The sequence below is a fragment of the Ornithodoros turicata genome, chromosome 10, assembly GCF_037126465.1.
Source record: "Ornithodoros turicata isolate Travis chromosome 10, ASM3712646v1, whole genome shotgun sequence".
NCBI classification, from domain to species: Eukaryota; Metazoa; Arthropoda; class Arachnida; order Ixodida; family Argasidae; genus Ornithodoros; species Ornithodoros turicata.
In genome coordinates this window covers 3,990,258-4,007,535 of record NC_088210.1, presented here as the reverse complement: position 1 = coordinate 4,007,535, position 17,278 = coordinate 3,990,258, and the positions used below count along the sequence as shown (strand labels likewise).

At 44.2% G+C, this 17,278-nt stretch overlaps 1 protein-coding gene across 2 annotated transcripts in view; it reads right to left on the bottom strand.

Moving 5' to 3' along the window:
* LOC135369803 (uncharacterized) overlaps window positions 1-17,278 on the bottom strand; it is a 51,606-nt gene that overhangs the window by 12,361 nt on the left and 21,967 nt on the right. Inside the window, exons 4-5 of one of the 2 annotated variants that reach the window (XR_010415126.1) lie at window positions 16,953-17,128; window positions 155-327 (exon numbers count right to left, since the gene is read on the bottom strand). Coding sequence is in view for 1 of the 2 variants with exons in the window: in XM_064603335.1 (XP_064459405.1) it covers window positions 16,953-17,128 (176 nt within the window). In the remaining variant the exon portion in view is untranslated. The remainder of the gene's footprint in view (window positions 1-154; window positions 328-16,952; window positions 17,129-17,278) is intronic. The other variant, XM_064603335.1, reaches the window with a different exon arrangement.

The following is a 17,278-nucleotide window of genomic DNA, read 5'->3' as shown; positions in this document are numbered from 1 at the left end:
TTCATGGCTTCCACTTAAATCACGCTCATCAAAACCGAGCCGATTTATGGTCAAGTTCTTTTGGAGTCGAATCGATTGCATGAACTCGGGAACTTCAAGAGATGTCTGGAATATGCTTACCTCGTTGGGCATTTCTGTTACTACGAAAACATACCTTGAAGACAGTGGGATGCTCCGCGCAGAGGACATACGGTGGGAGTGTGGGACCAATAACCTTTAAGGCGGCTTTCCCTTGGCGTCATAGAGAGTGAGAGAGGTACCCCAGGTGCTACAATCCTCCAAAATAGATGCAATTCTTCTTCCGGGAGGGGCTTCGATCATCAACTCCTGACGGTAAGAACACAGAAGGATTGAGGAGACCGCACAAAAGACAATGCAAGATTCCGTATAGAAGAAAGCGTGATTGAGGATTATGAGTATAGCGAAGGCAGAAGGTGAACGCGGACGTTCCATCCAACTTGATATTATGACTGCAATGTCTTTACTCTAACATGCTCATTGGCGACAGAAATATTTCCGCGTCGTACAGAGACATAGATATACAGGGTGTTCCCTTTTACCTGCAACAGATTTTCATAAAAAAGGGAGTTGCCTTAGGGCGGTTTTATTTTTGTCATTGGTTACTCGATGGGGCTGCTACTAGGAATCCAATTTTTTGCTCAATTAGAGGGCTCCTGACTTTAGGGAGCGCATTGCAATTGCAACATTAGAGCCCGATCACCACATGAACCGCTTCAACCACTGATGAAGCACTAAAGTAAAGTCAGCGCGTGCAATAGACCTAAGTACGTCACCTCGGCATGCGCTGGAAACAAAGTGATCGCCGAAAGAGCAACAGTGACGTCGATATCTCCGCCCTTACTTAACTCTGAGAAAAACGTCATACGCGATGTTGGCAAACCCTTGTCGCGGCCTTTTTCACGACCTTTGTTTTGTTTATCATTTTCCTTCCTTTCGTTCATTCATGTGTTCGCAATCGCTTGCCGTATCAGTCATTTCGTACTGCCTAGAGCTGCCTCCGTACAGCTCTTGCTGTTCCACTGTACGATAAGCGCTGATATGCAGTGATGATGCGTAAAGCTGTTTGCAAAAAAAAACAAAAAAAAACAAACAAATCGCGAAACGTTATGTTTGAGACGCTAAGTGAGGGCGGAGATATCGACGTCTACCGTCGCTCCTTTTTTTTTTTTTGATATGGGTTAAGAGAGGTCAGCCTAGCAAAGCTGGCTTGCTTTGCCGACCACTTGTGGTGCGCAACAGGCTGCCGAGCTGAAATGCTAGCTGAGGATTACTTTCGTGCTTCGTCAGTGGTGCGAGTGCATAATGTGGACATCAGTATTAAATGTTATAATAGGGGTTTTTTCATAAGTCAGCGCCATCTAGTTTAAGGCGAGCCAACTACGCTGTGGCAGCGCGCGTCCGCCGTATTTTGGGCAAGGATGGAAGCGTTGCCCGCGCGCGGACAGCACGGCTCTGTTGGAACCGCGCATCTGGGGTGATCTTTTGTAGTCCGCCTGATGTCAAATAAATCGTTGTTAGTGCGCCTTCCGCGTGTGTTGCCCTCGTCTGATTTTAGCGCTTTTAATCCTGTATGCAGTGCCAACAGGCCCAATTCCACGTTTTGAGCTACTTGAGAACAATGCCGACTGCAGCAGCTTTGACACTCGAAGAGTTGGGCTATAGGAAACCAACGTAACTGCTACGACGAATGCGTCAACTCATGGGCGACACCAGTGCGGACGACACTATCCTACGCGAACTCTTTCTGCAGCGTTTGCCTTTTGGTATGATTCTGGCGGCTGCTGAACAGACATGCCTCGACGACCTGGTCAAGATGGCGGATTGCATCATGAATTTAGCTGGTCTTCCGCAATCAGGAGACATAGCAAGACTTGTTCAGCACCCAGCACCTCCTCTATCGCCCGACCCCCTCATCGCGACCCTCACAAACGCGCTTCAACATCTGCGAACCACAGTGTCTGATTTTGGAGGCCAAGGACCTATTTCCCACCAACAACGGAGTTACTCCCCGTCCTCCCGGTCTCGTTTGTCCCGCCGACGTGGTCGTCCTCAATTCCGTCGATCCATATGATCCCCGTCCCCAGCAAGTTACGATTACTGCACATACCACGAAACTTTCCGGGATCGCCGCTCGCAACTGCCAAGACCCATGCGCCTGGCCGGGAAATGCCACCCCAACTACTAAAGACTGGAGTGGTCGGGGACATGTACAGCCACTCGTTTTACATCGCATATCGGGGTACGGATCACCGATTCCTCGTCGACACAGGTGCTGACAGGTGCTCATGTCAGCATTATTCCACCTAACCCGGTCGACAAGCATAATCAACCTCTTGAGTACGGCTTACAAGATGGTACCAAGTCCGAGGTAGCCACGTATGGACACCGTTCCTTGGCACTGAGCATCGGCTTCCGCTAACATCGCTATCTGTTCCCACACATGTACGTCCAGGATTTTACAGCCTCACGGAGCTTCGCTATTTTCAAAAATAGACATGATCAAAGCAATGAAATTCCTGCACACCTGCTCGATATTCCGAAGACAGCTATCACGACCCCATTCGGACTGCGAAGCGCAACTAAAACTTTCCAAAAATTCATTGATCATGTACTTCGAGGTCTTCACTTCCGAGCGAGCGCTCTGTTATTAAGAAGATTGGCTTTGACCAGCAAGGCTTTCACTTAGTTCTTTATAGCGCATCTACACAATACTATTCTGACTATTCGTTGTGTGTAGCAAACTACTCAAAGGTACAATACATAGTCAAACTCGTACGTAGTTCGCGGCAATGGTGTAATCAATAGTGAATCCGCAGACATTATGCACATGAAAGAAACGTCAGCGACCACGAAGTGCCTTCACAAACACGGAGGAAAATGTAGGGAGATAAAATATGCCATTGTGACTTTCCTGAGCATTCCGGCGTTGTTGTCAGCAAAACATTTTCTGGAGGGTTCTAGAAATGAATGAGGTCGGAGCATCTTCAAAAACTATATTTATTGGCATCATTTTCTTCAGTATTACGGATTCAGAGTCAAGCGTTTTTTTTTTATGTATTTTGATTGAACTGAACAATGGAAAATATTTCTGATGTGAAACGTTAGCTCGGTAATGTTTTAAAGAGGGGAGACAGGGGTAGATGTAAAAGTCATTACTTAGCGGTAAAGTTACTGAAACGTTATTTAGTGTATCTGATCGAAATGACTCGAGAACAGCCCTGTCTGATAGAGGCGGACACTTTCGTTTTTGACGTGCCGATTCATTTACATCCAAAAATGTTACTGCTTCGACTGAAAACACCCTCAAGGTGGAACATATTTCTTTGCACTCACTCATGCTGCAGTGGTTTTTACAATATCCGTGTAAAATTGGAGAAATCGGGATAGAAATTGGGTGGTTCGGCAGCGAAACTCTGGTACTCTAGTGGGAAAAATGTAGTCAAAGATATGAACAAATGCTACAGCTCCCTATGACACTCTGGCCAGAACCTGGTCAATGTCTTTGTTTGTATGGACAACGAACCTACATGGTGCCTGCAAGTTACAACTGAAACGTTTCGTCTCTGCGGAGCCGCCAACTACCCCAACCAAGGAGCCGAAAAGCGGTTTCGGTTTCTGCTCTAAACTCGTGCGATCAGCGCAAAACTCTAGCTATTATGCAGTGGTTTTCCAATGTGTAGGACGTCAAACGCCCGCGACGTTTATTGGTGGAAAGTCCGCACCGGAAGTTCGGGTGGTTTCCAGAACTTCCATATTGCTGGGTGCTTTTTCTTTATGGACGTGGAAGCACAGCGGAGTCAACAATTAAGTCAGCTTTTCAGTTACCTTTCAGCAGCTGAGAGGCACCTGCTACGTGCAGCAGATTTTGGAAGTCTTGCTCGTGCTTGAAATGTTGAGCCGCGAATCGACTTGAGCATGAAGAGGAAGTTCCAACGACAGACTGTTAGATCAGCCTTCAGCATCCTAGCGCTCATATTCACAAGTAAGAAGCGTGTCTCATGCACAATCATGCTGGTTGGTTTCAGTACAACATAGTTATTCTGAATTTTTCGTTATTGTTCGTCACTTATTCTGAAAGAGCGCAGCTGAATTAGTACTCGACGTCCTACTAGCTTTAGCTTTGTTCAAATCAAAGCTTGCGTGTCTCATACAGGAAATAGATACACTATACATACCAACAGTTCGTGAGATGGGTGTTGCACAAACTTGAAAAAAAACTAGAGTATCGTTATACCAGTCTGCACGGTGAACAGGATACGCAAAGCTATTCCCATAGTTACAACTACATGCTTTAAATCAGGGTGTCGAACCGAACCCGAACCCGAACGTTAATTTTGCCGGAACCGTACCCAAACCCGAACCGAAATTTTCATGACACTGTTGAACCCGAACCGGAGCAGAACCGTAAAAAATAATAGCGGTAACCGGTTCGCAACAAAACGGTTCGGACATAAAGAAGTCAGCATAAGAGTTCCTCTCAATCCCAGAACGAAGACACATTGGTATCATCATCACACGTCCACGTCATGAATTTCGGAAATTACCACCTAGCAGACAACGGGACATATAGTAAGTATACTCTCAGCGTCTTTTTAACACGCTGAAGCGCAGTTGTCCTTGTGAGCGCCGTGTCTAGCGCCCACGCACGCGCTGCGGCGTCTACTCTTCAGAGACGAGGCGCCAAGCGGACGAATGAAACAGGAATGGAGTAGGCCAGTTATTTAGCTCTATAGGACGAATATGTGATTAAGTAAGCTCCCAACATTTCCCTTTACACGTGAGCAGTAAAAACTTAAACAAGTTAGAAACATGAGAAGTGGAGAAGCAGCGTACGCAGAACAGTGCCTGTTTGATTGGTCGTGGTTTGAAAAGTAAATGCAGTTCTGCTTATTGGTAGTTCAGTTGTGTCGCCTGTTGCCTTTGCCTTTATCTTGCCTTTGCCTTTGTGTTGTGGATTAACTAGTACACTGCTGTGAGCTCGGACAGAGTAAGGCTGGCAGGCTTATTTTCGACACGCTTCCGTACGGTTTCAGATCGATTCACGCTGCAAATGCGGTCTGCCGGCAAGTACCGTCGTCTATGTAACGCTGTCCATCTCATTAGGCTTCCTTTAAGTGTATCTTACTGGCACTGTGCGTGTGAAAAAAGAGATTTTAGGAACAGAAAGTAGCAGGTCTATACGACCGCTTCATCCATTTCTCCTTTCTCTCGCTAAAGGGAGTACCTGGCCGCTAAAATCGTCAATGCAGACAACAGCGGTACGCTATTAGCCACGCATTTCCTGATAAAAGCAGTTTTAAGGAACATATAAAATAGAAGCGTTGAACGGTTCGTGAACCGGTTCGAGGTTGAGAACCGGTTTGCGAACCGCATCGATTTTTGGCATGGCCGAACCGGAACTGAACCGGAACGAAATCAAAGCAACGCGAACCCGTACCCGAACCGAACCCGTATTGTTTGCGGTTCGACACCCTGCTTTAAATACCCAAGATACTAGGTGGAAGTACAGGGGGTGCCCTTGCAATTTCAGCTGTAGACACATGTCGGTAATGATGTAACTATAATAATGACCCCCTCCAACCGAACTTTTTTCAACACTCCTCCATGCTTGGGATTCTGGATAAACCACTGTGCTGATCCCTGACACAAAGCACCATCTCATCAGCCTGCTCCGCTGGTAAGAATTACATTGGGTTCTCAATTCTACCACAGGACACAGTCAATATGTCGTAAATGTTGTTCGAACTCTTACTGTCTGATAGCACCCAAATAGTACTGTTTAAGCACCGCAAGTATTTTAATGATCGTTATATGGAAGTAAATCAGATTGCTATGCAGGTTACTCTGTGTGTGACCTCCGGTTCCTGCTCTCAGTCCTCCAGAAGTGCTCACTACACAAGTTGACTATCGAAAACAATCAATTCCATGCATGATGTAAACCCCAGATCGCTTGCTTCCTAGCCGTCTTTTCATTCTCAATCTTTCTTTTTGTGTGCAAAGGGCGCACCCAGTTCGAGTAGGATGTAGACCTTGAGGAACTAAGCTTTGTATCTTGGGTTGCTCAAATAGCATGTTGTAGTCAAAGATGATGTAACATGAAATGTGGTTCATATAGTTTATTGTGGCACTCAGATAATAATTCCCTAACTTGTATTTAGTATTTTTAGTTCAATAAACAATAAACTGACAATAAATAATATCTTCATAATATGTCTGCAGAGATTGTTCTAAAATAGCATATGTGATGCAGCGTCATACATTATTGGGCTTCTGGGAAAAATCATGATTCACCTGATACAGACGGCAGCCTTTGTAACGGTGTCTGACACTTTTAGCAGCCACTGTTTTAAAATATGCATTAAAAATGCTCCAACTATGAAAGTATCACGAAGTTCTTCATTTCATTTGTATACTTTAAAGACCCTTGTGAAGGGATTTACATAAAGGGGGAGGTTTGTATCCAAAAAAGACAAATACCAAAATGATGTACACAAAAATACACAAAATTCATTCACTCACCAAAAGAATTCATTCGATCTGAAAATGATCCTAGCACTTGTAAATAAATGACGATACATTTTGTTCTGATGCTATGTGGGCACAAAGGTCATTCAAGCTTGACACCATCAGCTGGTGCGGAGAGTAGAGGATTTTTTTTTGTTTGTGTAGGTGGAACAAGTACTTTGTGCGGGTCATCGAGGCTTGGAAGTAACTTGTGCGGGGACTGACGGTAAGTGGGGTGGGGAGGAGGGTGACTGTAGTATAACTTATGAAAGAATGCCAGGCCTGATACCTTTCATCTGGTAATCAAAGTAGTAAGAAAGAGTTTGGCTTTAATGGCTGCGACGCTGAAAAAAGGATGATAATCACGAGCAACAAACCGTGCGGTTCTGTACAAATTCCACTTTGTCGATTAAAGATGTTGGGATGGGTTCCAAATTGCAGAGACATATTCCAGTTCTTTTCAACATGGCAGTTGAAGTTCCGAGACTGGAACACATAGAAAAGAACAAATACATACAAAGCATCAAGCTGCCTAAGAAATGAATGATGAAAGAAGGCAGTCACTGGAAAGGTTAGCCAGTAGTAGGACTTGAACCCGCATCTTCTGTATTACTGATCCAGGACCCTTACCAATTGAGCTACGCTAACACGCCTCTCCCGTGACTTCCAAGGGTGCGGATGTACCCTAGGAATAGGTTATAGGCAGGAGAACATTAGTCACTGTTTATTATAAGGCATAGCTCTCTGTCCAGTATGACCACCAAACAGCACATTTGCAGGAACCCCAGGCACAAAACTTGCATAATAAATATGTAATAGCCTCAAACAGCTATTATATATAATAACTAGGACATGGAACTCCAATAGCAGATGGTCTGGCAGTACAACACAGGTAATCTTGCCATCACTATATATTCCCCAAAATTGCTGAAATAAATCGGCAGGATTACTGCAATGATCTGCTCAATTTTTCACCTCAGATATATTTTTAGCACTTTGTCTTTCATGTTTCAAAATATACATGCATCGAACCTGCAGAAGCTTGTGTGTGTAAGTAGAGCCACACATCTCATGTGCAACGGGCAGGTCTACGTTGTATTGAGATATGCCAAGTCCTTACGCGTGCTCACCACCTGTAGATTCCTTTTAAGGGAACAAAAAAACTTTTTGTTAGTAACAACTTCACGCTGTATACCACATTTCTAAAACAAATTGGTCCCGTACCTGACGGACAACACTAACTGTCATGACCATTGCCAGATGTATTCCTCTCCTGTTCCTTCACTTCCATGAAGTCATCACCCTAACATTATTTTAAAAAAGCCACATAATTTTATGAGGATCTCATTTCATAGAAAATTAAATGAGGCTATCAGGCATGAAAGCAACCAGGCCTGGTGAGGTGCTAGACCAATACAGTGTGCGAAACTGAGATATTACCACTACGAGCATACAGTAAATCACAACCCACATAAATAAAATACACAATTGCACCGAGCTGTGCACATTTTCACACACGCACACACAAAAAATACATAACAGAGTGGCCTGTCTCTAATAACACTTTAACAAGTTTGGTAACTCTGTTCGGAAACTGGACACAGGAAGGCCATTTCCATCGAGCTGAAAAAAATTGTTCGGAAAAGGAACGGTTTCTGCTGATTTCTGTAGTTGGTCCGTAGCAGTGGAACCTTGTAACGTGGGTACAGACGATGGATTTCATACCGTAATGACAAGTGTTTGGGATGGGCGCTAAAAGATCCTGAATTTGCAAGGCAATTTTGTGTAATATCTGATTTCCAAGTGAACACTTTGTCTACTGTATTTTGCATGTATTGAAGGAGCTGAGGGGCTGGCTGGATGGATGGATTGTAGGGCACCCCTGGTGGGCCTCTTTGCAACGAGGGTCCAGCACATTGCCCTGTAGACATGGTTGTCATACACCAGGCTTTCTTTTTTGTCTTTGAGCACTGAAATTTTATCGTAGTTGACCTCTGTGGTGTTTGCCAGATTAGACAAACGTACAGCTTGCGGTAAACTAGGATTTCAACTGCGTTGGTTTAGAATCCAGAACCCTTTACTATGGGCAGTATTCTGGCATATTATAAGGAAACAAATAGAAGAAAACTTGTACCTGATCCCTGCCTTGTATTTCCAACATTTGTTCCACATCTTGTCCAAGGAAGTCATGGACTACATGGTGCGCACTGCTGTGACAATTAAAATGTTACACCTAGATGCTGAATACATAGCTTCATTTTGCGTACTGTGGATGTTGCTTACTGCATTAGCATGGCTGCATTCTGAACAACACTCGGAATTGTACAGTAATCTTTTGATTTAGTGCGTAAACTTCAATTTCCTATAATCTTTATTTTTCTTTGTTGCGTAAATGGTCTTCTAACGTCTGCATTCCACAACGAAATTCTCACAAGGAGAGTTATCACTGTATAAATTATACAGAAGACACTAACCTCGTCACGTCCAGATGCAACAGTCTTGGAAGATAGATTCAAGGAAAGCACTGCGGACTGCTGTAGGCGGAGGTTCTATGTAATCAAACTGAGTGGTCCGTCTCATAGTCCGCATTCTTCAAATACGATTGGCAAAATCCGCTGCCAACCATACCTGCCGCTGCGGTTGAACGCGCAGTATCGTACAGAACTGAATGCCCGCCGAGAAATCTCGCTTTGACGACACAACCGACGCATGTCAAATGAAGTCTGTGTACCTCGATAAAGTGGTCGGTTATTCCAAAAGATATAAATAAAGAAAACTTGGAAATACACACACTACACTAACGCTGTGAAACAGCGCCCTGGATCCCGAAAGTCGTCCTAGCTCGTAGCCTCGTAGTTTTCAGGTTTCAGCTCCTCTATCCACGGAAGTCGCTAATTGGATTATCGCAGTTATAAAACAGTCGCAGATTTCGAAGTATATACATACTTTTTATTTCCAGACACTGTGACCCAGTACAACAGTATATCGGCGTAAAAATGTTGGTCCTTGCTGAAAGTTGTTGTTGTAGTGCTCGATCACGTGACGGCATTCTGCGTGCTGATTGCATGGGCGATTGACGTGTGGGATGACCAGATTGGTTTTCTATATATGCGTACGTTTTCTTGATTTGACGCTAGATGTAGCAGTGTCGGGGTGAACACCGATGTTCAAAATTCGAGTTTACGAAAACTACGAGGTGTTGAGGCATGCATTTTCGTATGTGAAGTTGCTTTTGTGTATTCTATCGGTAGCCACTGCGGAAAAGGCTCTCCAGCTTCTGGTCAGAGACCCTTTAGGTGTGAAAAAGAATAGGTCAGCTACTATTTTATACACATGTCCCACGTGTCGAAAACAAATGGATGGACAATTATGCTGTACTAAAATAAAGGAAAGCCTAAGGGAACCATTGTACACAAGTGATGATGTGTCCCAAAAAATATAGTTGCTGAATTCTAATACTTATTTCGGTCAACGTGGGATGTTAGGTTACCTCGGGTGCTGCAGAGTTGCATACCCTATTGGCCAGATAGGACAAGAGGTCAGTGGTGCAATAAGTAAAAGAAAAGTTTTCATTAAGCGTGCTGGGTACCCTACCGTCCAAAGACCGCTGTCATAAAAAAATGTGAAAGATTTCCCTGTTTGAACGGTATGTGGTGGACGTACTCCGTTCATCTAAGGCCATTCTTGTTATGTATCCGTATGAACACAAGCGCCACACTCATAAAGTGCGGTGACGACCCTTCCTATACACAACGGTTGTCGCCAAGACAACGCTAACCCTGGCCTGCGGCATGGCAGTCTTTGTAAATGTGTACTTCAATAAATACGTCCATGTATACAGCCAAAGATTCTAAGGCCATTCTATTTTCCGCACAGGTATAATAATCCTAGAAGAGATACATTGTTGTTCGTAACCTGTCTTGTAATGAGAAAAAAGGCAGAACATTTCCCAGCGTAACTGTACATTGTTTTACACATTTGTGGGTGTGACAAAATAGGCTCGAACGGGTATGAACGCACATACATATGAGTAGTATAGGACCAGGGCGCTCAACGACGTTCCTGATCTAGTCGATTACAATCCAAATCTAATCCAAGGCGAGCGAATTGTAATATTACACAATCCAGTTCTAAGCTCTCTGATTGGTCGACCGTAGCTCTATTGTTTGGTCCATTTAAGCCTACTGAGCGCTGGTTGGTCGATTGTGGCTCTGCCTCTTCAAGCTGATCAGTCCATTTTATGCCTAATGGTCGCTGATTGGCTGGTATTTCTGTGCCCTTTATGCCAATTAGCTGGCTGGGCTTCACCGCTTCATACTCATTGGTGTATCCCAAGCCTACTCATTGGTGACTAGATGGTTTTAGATTCACCTCGTCACATTGTTTGGATGGCTCTGTCCATTCATACTGATTGGTCCGTTACAGACCTACTAAGTCCTGATCCACTAGCCTTCACATGCATTTACCAGGGCCTCACAATGGCAACCCAGGGCTTCACAATGACCTTAGGGAAACTGATTTCCTTTACATGTTTAGAGCATTCCCTGGTCAGCAACTGACATTCAGACCAGCTGCTTATTCCTTCATAATTCAACCTAGCCTCGCATTGGTCACTTCCACTCATCTCTAGATTTCTAAGCTCCCTCATAGGCTGGTAGACACGAAGCGCCCATTGGTCTATCATTCTAGCTATGTGATAGAGAGTGTCTTATTGGTCATTTACACTCATCTCTAGATTTGAAGCTCCTCATGGGCCCCCCAACTGCTCGTTGGTCCTGACTTCTAGTTACGTCGTAAAGAGCGACACATTTCTCAATTACTAAGTTCTGCTGTGGGCTGATAGGATAACTGCCTATTGGTCCATCCTTCTAGCTATAAAGCCACTGACTGGTCACTTACACCCATTTCTGAATATCTAATACCTTTGTCACATAAAGGCTTAACTGATGTTATGCTTAATCGCTGTTACCCGACCAAGCCACGGTTATCGTGAACCACTGTTTGTTCTTGTCACACAGATTGACAGACAGACGGATTAACGTATATTGATGCGAGCATGGTGTGTGTTTGACCTGAATGCTGTAAGATTGCCCTCCCATATCCTTATAGGGGCTTCAGTCACTGAGAGGGACCAAGCGACACGTTTTTGTGAATTTGTTTCAGCAGATACACATGTTTGGCGCACTGCCATTTGTCTCGGTTACCTCTCAAAACCGAGGTACCCAATTTGATTTTCCATAACCGCAGTTAACGTAGTAACTTTTGTTTGGTTGGCCATGTTACGTTTGGTTCCGTGTGATTGCGTCGAAAATGGGACCGTAACCAAGGTTAGCGCTGCCCGTGTGACAAGGCATAAGCTACCTTACAGTCCAATAGACTGCCGCTACCAATTGGTTCACAATTCTACTTATGTCACTGAGCCGCTCATTTACAAATTTCTAAGCCTCCTGATAGAGCACCCCTGTTTATTAGCACGCAGTGTGCTGCTACAGTGCAGACAGTAGTTGGTCAATTCCACTTACTTCTAAGTCCACTCATAGACCCTATCTATTTATTGGTTAATCCCAATCATTGGTTACTCCTCTAGAAGCCCACTCATAGGCTGGTATATCACATAGGATGCTTGCCCATTGGTTCAGGACAGCTCATAATTTGGTTCCCAACATGTAGGCTAGACAATTTGCCCATAAATTGCGACTTCTGAGACTTGCTATTGCGACTGTGATTGCGATTGCGACGATTATTGCGCCTTCCCGATTAAAAGTAATTGCAATGTTTATTAAGCATATGATCAAGGAAACGTCAAAATTATCAATGAGGTGTAATAAATGCATGAGATATTTCACCATCAAGTCAATTTCCTTGCTTGACATCTGATGCAGGACATACATCACTGCACCCTCCAAAAGCGCCTTACAGCACATTGTAACTACAAAGCCGTCATTTCTGTTACAATGAACCGCACCATGATGATGCTCAACATGACGACGAAAGCACATGGTCACTATTGTCTGACGGATTGCTGAACTCACCAGCACTGGCTCTTCCAAGTATGTCCCAGAAGGAACTACGTGGAAGGAAAAAGTTTTTGCGGTCATAGGCTTCTTCCTTCTGACCTCGGGATGAGCTTTTTTTTTATACATCGAACATTGGAGGTGGCGATGAAATCGCTTCACTACACCGTAGCACTATGGGTTTTCTTGATCGCTATGATTTATAAATACTCCAAACATTTTTTATGGTGACTTGAAAACGCATACTATCTATGTCAAAAACGATCATAAACTCTACCGGAAAGCACTACCACATGTTTTCTTGATTATGTTATGAATACAAACTTTTAGCACAAATCAGCTGCACTGCATAGACACTATGGGTTTTGCTTGATCATAGATGTTGAAATCATTTGTTCTATTGGGTGCCAAGTGCGAAGCGTGGTGCGTAGTTTCTCGTAAATCTAACGCAGGTTCTTAAACTCTTTCTCCCCATCATGTGGAATTTTCAATATTGGGACATACTCAAGAGAGTGAAAACTGACGATTTCAGCAATCTGTCAGACGACAGTGATGAAAATGAACAAGATGCCCTCAACAACTATGATGATAGTGATCATGTGCTTTCATCATCGTATTCAGCATCTTCATAGTGCAGACAAGCAACAGTTGGGAGGCAGTTTATAACCCTAGAGACCTGTGGAAGTGACCATTAGGCTCTTGTGGATCTGCCAACCTATGGGTCCTCTCTAGCTAGAACTATGAGGCAGTAATTCTCAAATGCCTTCTTCCACGATGCCCACGTCATCGTAGGCTTGCCCGGCTTTGGTAGAAGAAACGGCGGTGGCGGTAATCCCGACATTATAGACGGTGAACGGAAAGCGTGCCGGAGAATCGCACCAGAAAGTCAGTATGCAGGGAAGTTTTGCAGTCGTTGCCAAATTAGGTAGCTTGTGGTATCGTTGAAATCACGCATCCAACTCCTTCGTTCATCATTCCACACTTTATTCTCCTTTCTTGTCCGTGACGATGAGCATGTCCAAAACTCACGCGCGCAGTATATCACAGCAGTAAGCAGTTGGGCTCAGTGTACACGCCTGTCATGGAAAAATGCACAGTACAAAGGATTGCTTTCAACCCTAAAACTTGAAATACATTTGTCGCGTGTGTTTCCCGGAAATCACTGTGCAGTGGGCACGGGTGGGCATGCCTTCTATAAGTCAGCCCGGGCTTTTAAATGAGCAGAAACGACCAATAATTGGCTGTTTTGGAAAATCTCGCCAAAAATTAAATGGATGATATTTGTAATGAATTTCTCATGTGGCCCGAGCACCATTGGGTGGGGCCACGTCGGGCGAACCAGCTGGCTTAAAAATGCCAAGTAACCCAGTCAGCCATATACAACCTTAGGATGTCCCATGGAGTAACGACCTCGGATAACCAGACGTCCTCAGGACGTCGGGAAACTTCCCATGGATGGAAATTGTACTAACATAGTTTGTTCAATGTTACCGCCCGAACCGGTCTACAGGACATCCTGGCCGACGAACAGAGGACACATTTTTGATAATTTGAGGCATGCAGGGGGCCGTTCTGTGGTTATCCTGTGGACGCTGTGGCAGGTTTTTATTGGGTTCTACAGGTACTATATGATTTGATTCGATTTCTCTATTTTATTTACTTGTGGTGGTTACACAGTAAAGACAGCATATACAGAACAAAGAACGTTTATTACACAATAAGAAACTTCAAAGCGGCACATCTGTGAGTGCTACAGTCCCGTAGTCTTCACTGCAAAAGAACAGGTTTCAGATTTTTCTGGAGCATCCTAGCTATAGCTTTCACAACACTGAGCATAGCTTTATTTTGTCACCGTCAGTTAATTCCATGCGGCGTTCTAGACCTACACAGATACCTTTGTCACAACGCAAAATGCACCTCTGAACCAGCCGTACGACCTGCATCCAAATCAGAAATACTACCTGAAAACACTTCGCTATCCGAAATATATGGCACTCTGACAGGACAGGTGTACCCAGTACCCACCTCAATCACCGATGTTACCGCTTGAGCGAACACCGTTTGTTGCTTGACATATCCGTAGCTGATGTTCTCAGCTGTTGTGATAACTTGGAGACCGCAATATGGCGGCCGGCTCCCTGCTGCCTGACCTGTTGTGGAAGATGAATATGAGCTGCGTCTGCTCGCCGTTCTGTTTTTGCATAGCTTACCTGTACACGTTGCCGCTTCAGTGATACTTTAACTGAAGCGTGCACAAGTACCAACTTGTGTAGCTGACACACTCATCGACGGGCAAACTGGTCAAAACCAACCGCCACGGCCGCCTGCCCACTGTTGCCAGCCGTGAGCTGCTCTCGATTTCGTGCATGATCTCCTACCCCAGTCAAAAATGCGTCGCGGTAATGAACTACATTTTGGGATCACGAGCACCAACAAAGCAAATTTGCGAGCCAGGTACACTAGATTAATGCTTATTGAAGTCTCAGCACTAATTCTAATCGAATTTCACTGCGAAGTCTACTGACACGGATGCCCACACGACGTCCTCTGTCCATCCGACGTCCGTAGTTCACTGTATAATTTTGGGACATTAGGTATCCTACGGAGATCTCTAGGACATCGATTCAGGCAGTTTGTTCTGGGATAATAACCGGACATCCGTAGGACAGATGTGGTTGACTGGGAAGCAATTTGCGAGCTTGTGAGTGGTAGCCTGCTAAATCCATGTGAAGGCTAGCCAATCGGGTTTGAGTAAGCTTAGAATGAACCAATCAACTTGAAACGGCAGAGCTAATCAGCACAAAGGTGGCGGAGTCAGAAAATCAGATGTCGGTAGACTTGGAATAGAACAATCAGTGTGAAACGGTGAAGCCTATGAAGTGTGCTTGGACCAATTAGCATGAAGAGAGGCGGATCCAGCAAATCTGCGATCAGTACTACTAGAATAGACCAGTGAGTGTATACGGGCGGAGCTAAGCCATCTAAGTAGCATAAAGGGGTGGAGCAATACGAGTCAATCGGCGTGCACAAAATCTTATCCTTCTGTACTACTTCATCAGTTCACCTCTTTTTAGTTGATCTACCTTCGTTCATCATTCCACACTTTATTCTCCTTTCTTGTCCATGACGATGAGCATGTCCAAAACTCACGCGCGTAGTATATCACAGCAGTAAGCAGTTGGGCTTAGTGTACACGCCTGTCGTGGAAAATGCACAGTATAAAGGATTGCTTTCAACCTTAAAAGTTGAAATACATTTGTCGTGTGTGTTTCTCGGAAATCACTGTGCAGTGGGCATGGCTGCGCATGCCTTCTATAAGTTACATTCCATAAGTCCATTCGGGATGATTTTTTGGCTAGGAGCGTGCTATGTGGTGAAGTTCTGTTTTAACAGTGGACTGGACACCTTTTGCATACTGGGAAGCACGCATTGTTCTAGGGATCATACATACTTACATATCTAAATATATGGGAGCGCGTAGTAATCTAGTAATCAGAAAAAGTCTAGTGAGCAGATACCATGAAACCCATTAGATATAACTATGACCTACATCTAGTTATGCATGGGTCAAGTAATGTGGTGGATGCGCAAGGGATGGACAAGGACACAACCACTGACCTCTTCACTCTTCACGCAACCCCTGATGCAAGTTTAATGAAACTGTTTTACGTGCATCGCCTTTTCTATAAATTGACATTTATATGTATCAGCAATAAGGACAACCGGGCGGCTAAGATGCAACAACAAGTGCACAACAACAATACAACAAGAAGTATGCAGATGGAGCAACATTTCATCGAGCCGGAGCCATCCACACAAACCACATGAAACAATGTTCACTCTAATAATACGACACAACAGCATCACATGTTTGCCACAAACGTTGAGAAATGTGTCTGTGGCTTACCGGGGGACGGCATATCGCATCATATCACAGAGGGCGCTTCATCCCTTCAAGATTTTTATAGAAGAAAGCCATGAGACCAGAATAGATGTCGTTATGTGGTAGAGTTTTGGCCCGACGGACATGCTCTCTAATGTGACTGCAGAATTATTAATTATATAAAATGCGTTAATTACCTCTCCAATTAGGAGATTTAAGGCAAAAGCGAAAGAGCAGAATGGGGCTTCATCTCCGTTGAAAATCATCCCCTGTTAACAAATTATGAGGCACGCCCTTGCATCAAAATATCAATGGCCGAATTTTAATATGCAATTGGTCCGAAACCAAAGCTGCGATGAACTAGCAGTTTAGATAACTTGTATCCTTTTTTCTACTGATAGGAAGCAATATTGGTTTCATTTTCTAAATCTCGTTTTGTTGGCTAAACACTTCACTGAGTACATTGGCAATGAATTGGTTGGATGGGGGAACGGGTTGGATGATACTGAAATATCAATCTTGAATCTTACCTGTCCCAGGCAACAGCAGAAAAGTCCTTTAAGACCGCTCTGAAGACGCAGAGGGCGTTCGAAGCTCATCAGGAGAACACCATCGACATTATTGCTTTGCTTCATGTACGCCATGAAAGGTGCACTTCCAGGCCCATAGACGCAGTTACAACAGCACCAAGCCCAGTCATCCAATACTGCATAAAATTAACAAAACACAAGTATGAGCAGCGCAAATTCCGTTGTGATGCTGGCTATGTCTCCTAAGATATGTTTTGCATATGTGCGCGTTCCTATTTTCTTGGATGCAGTTGACATAATATGCCAAAATAAGAGGTGTGGCTATT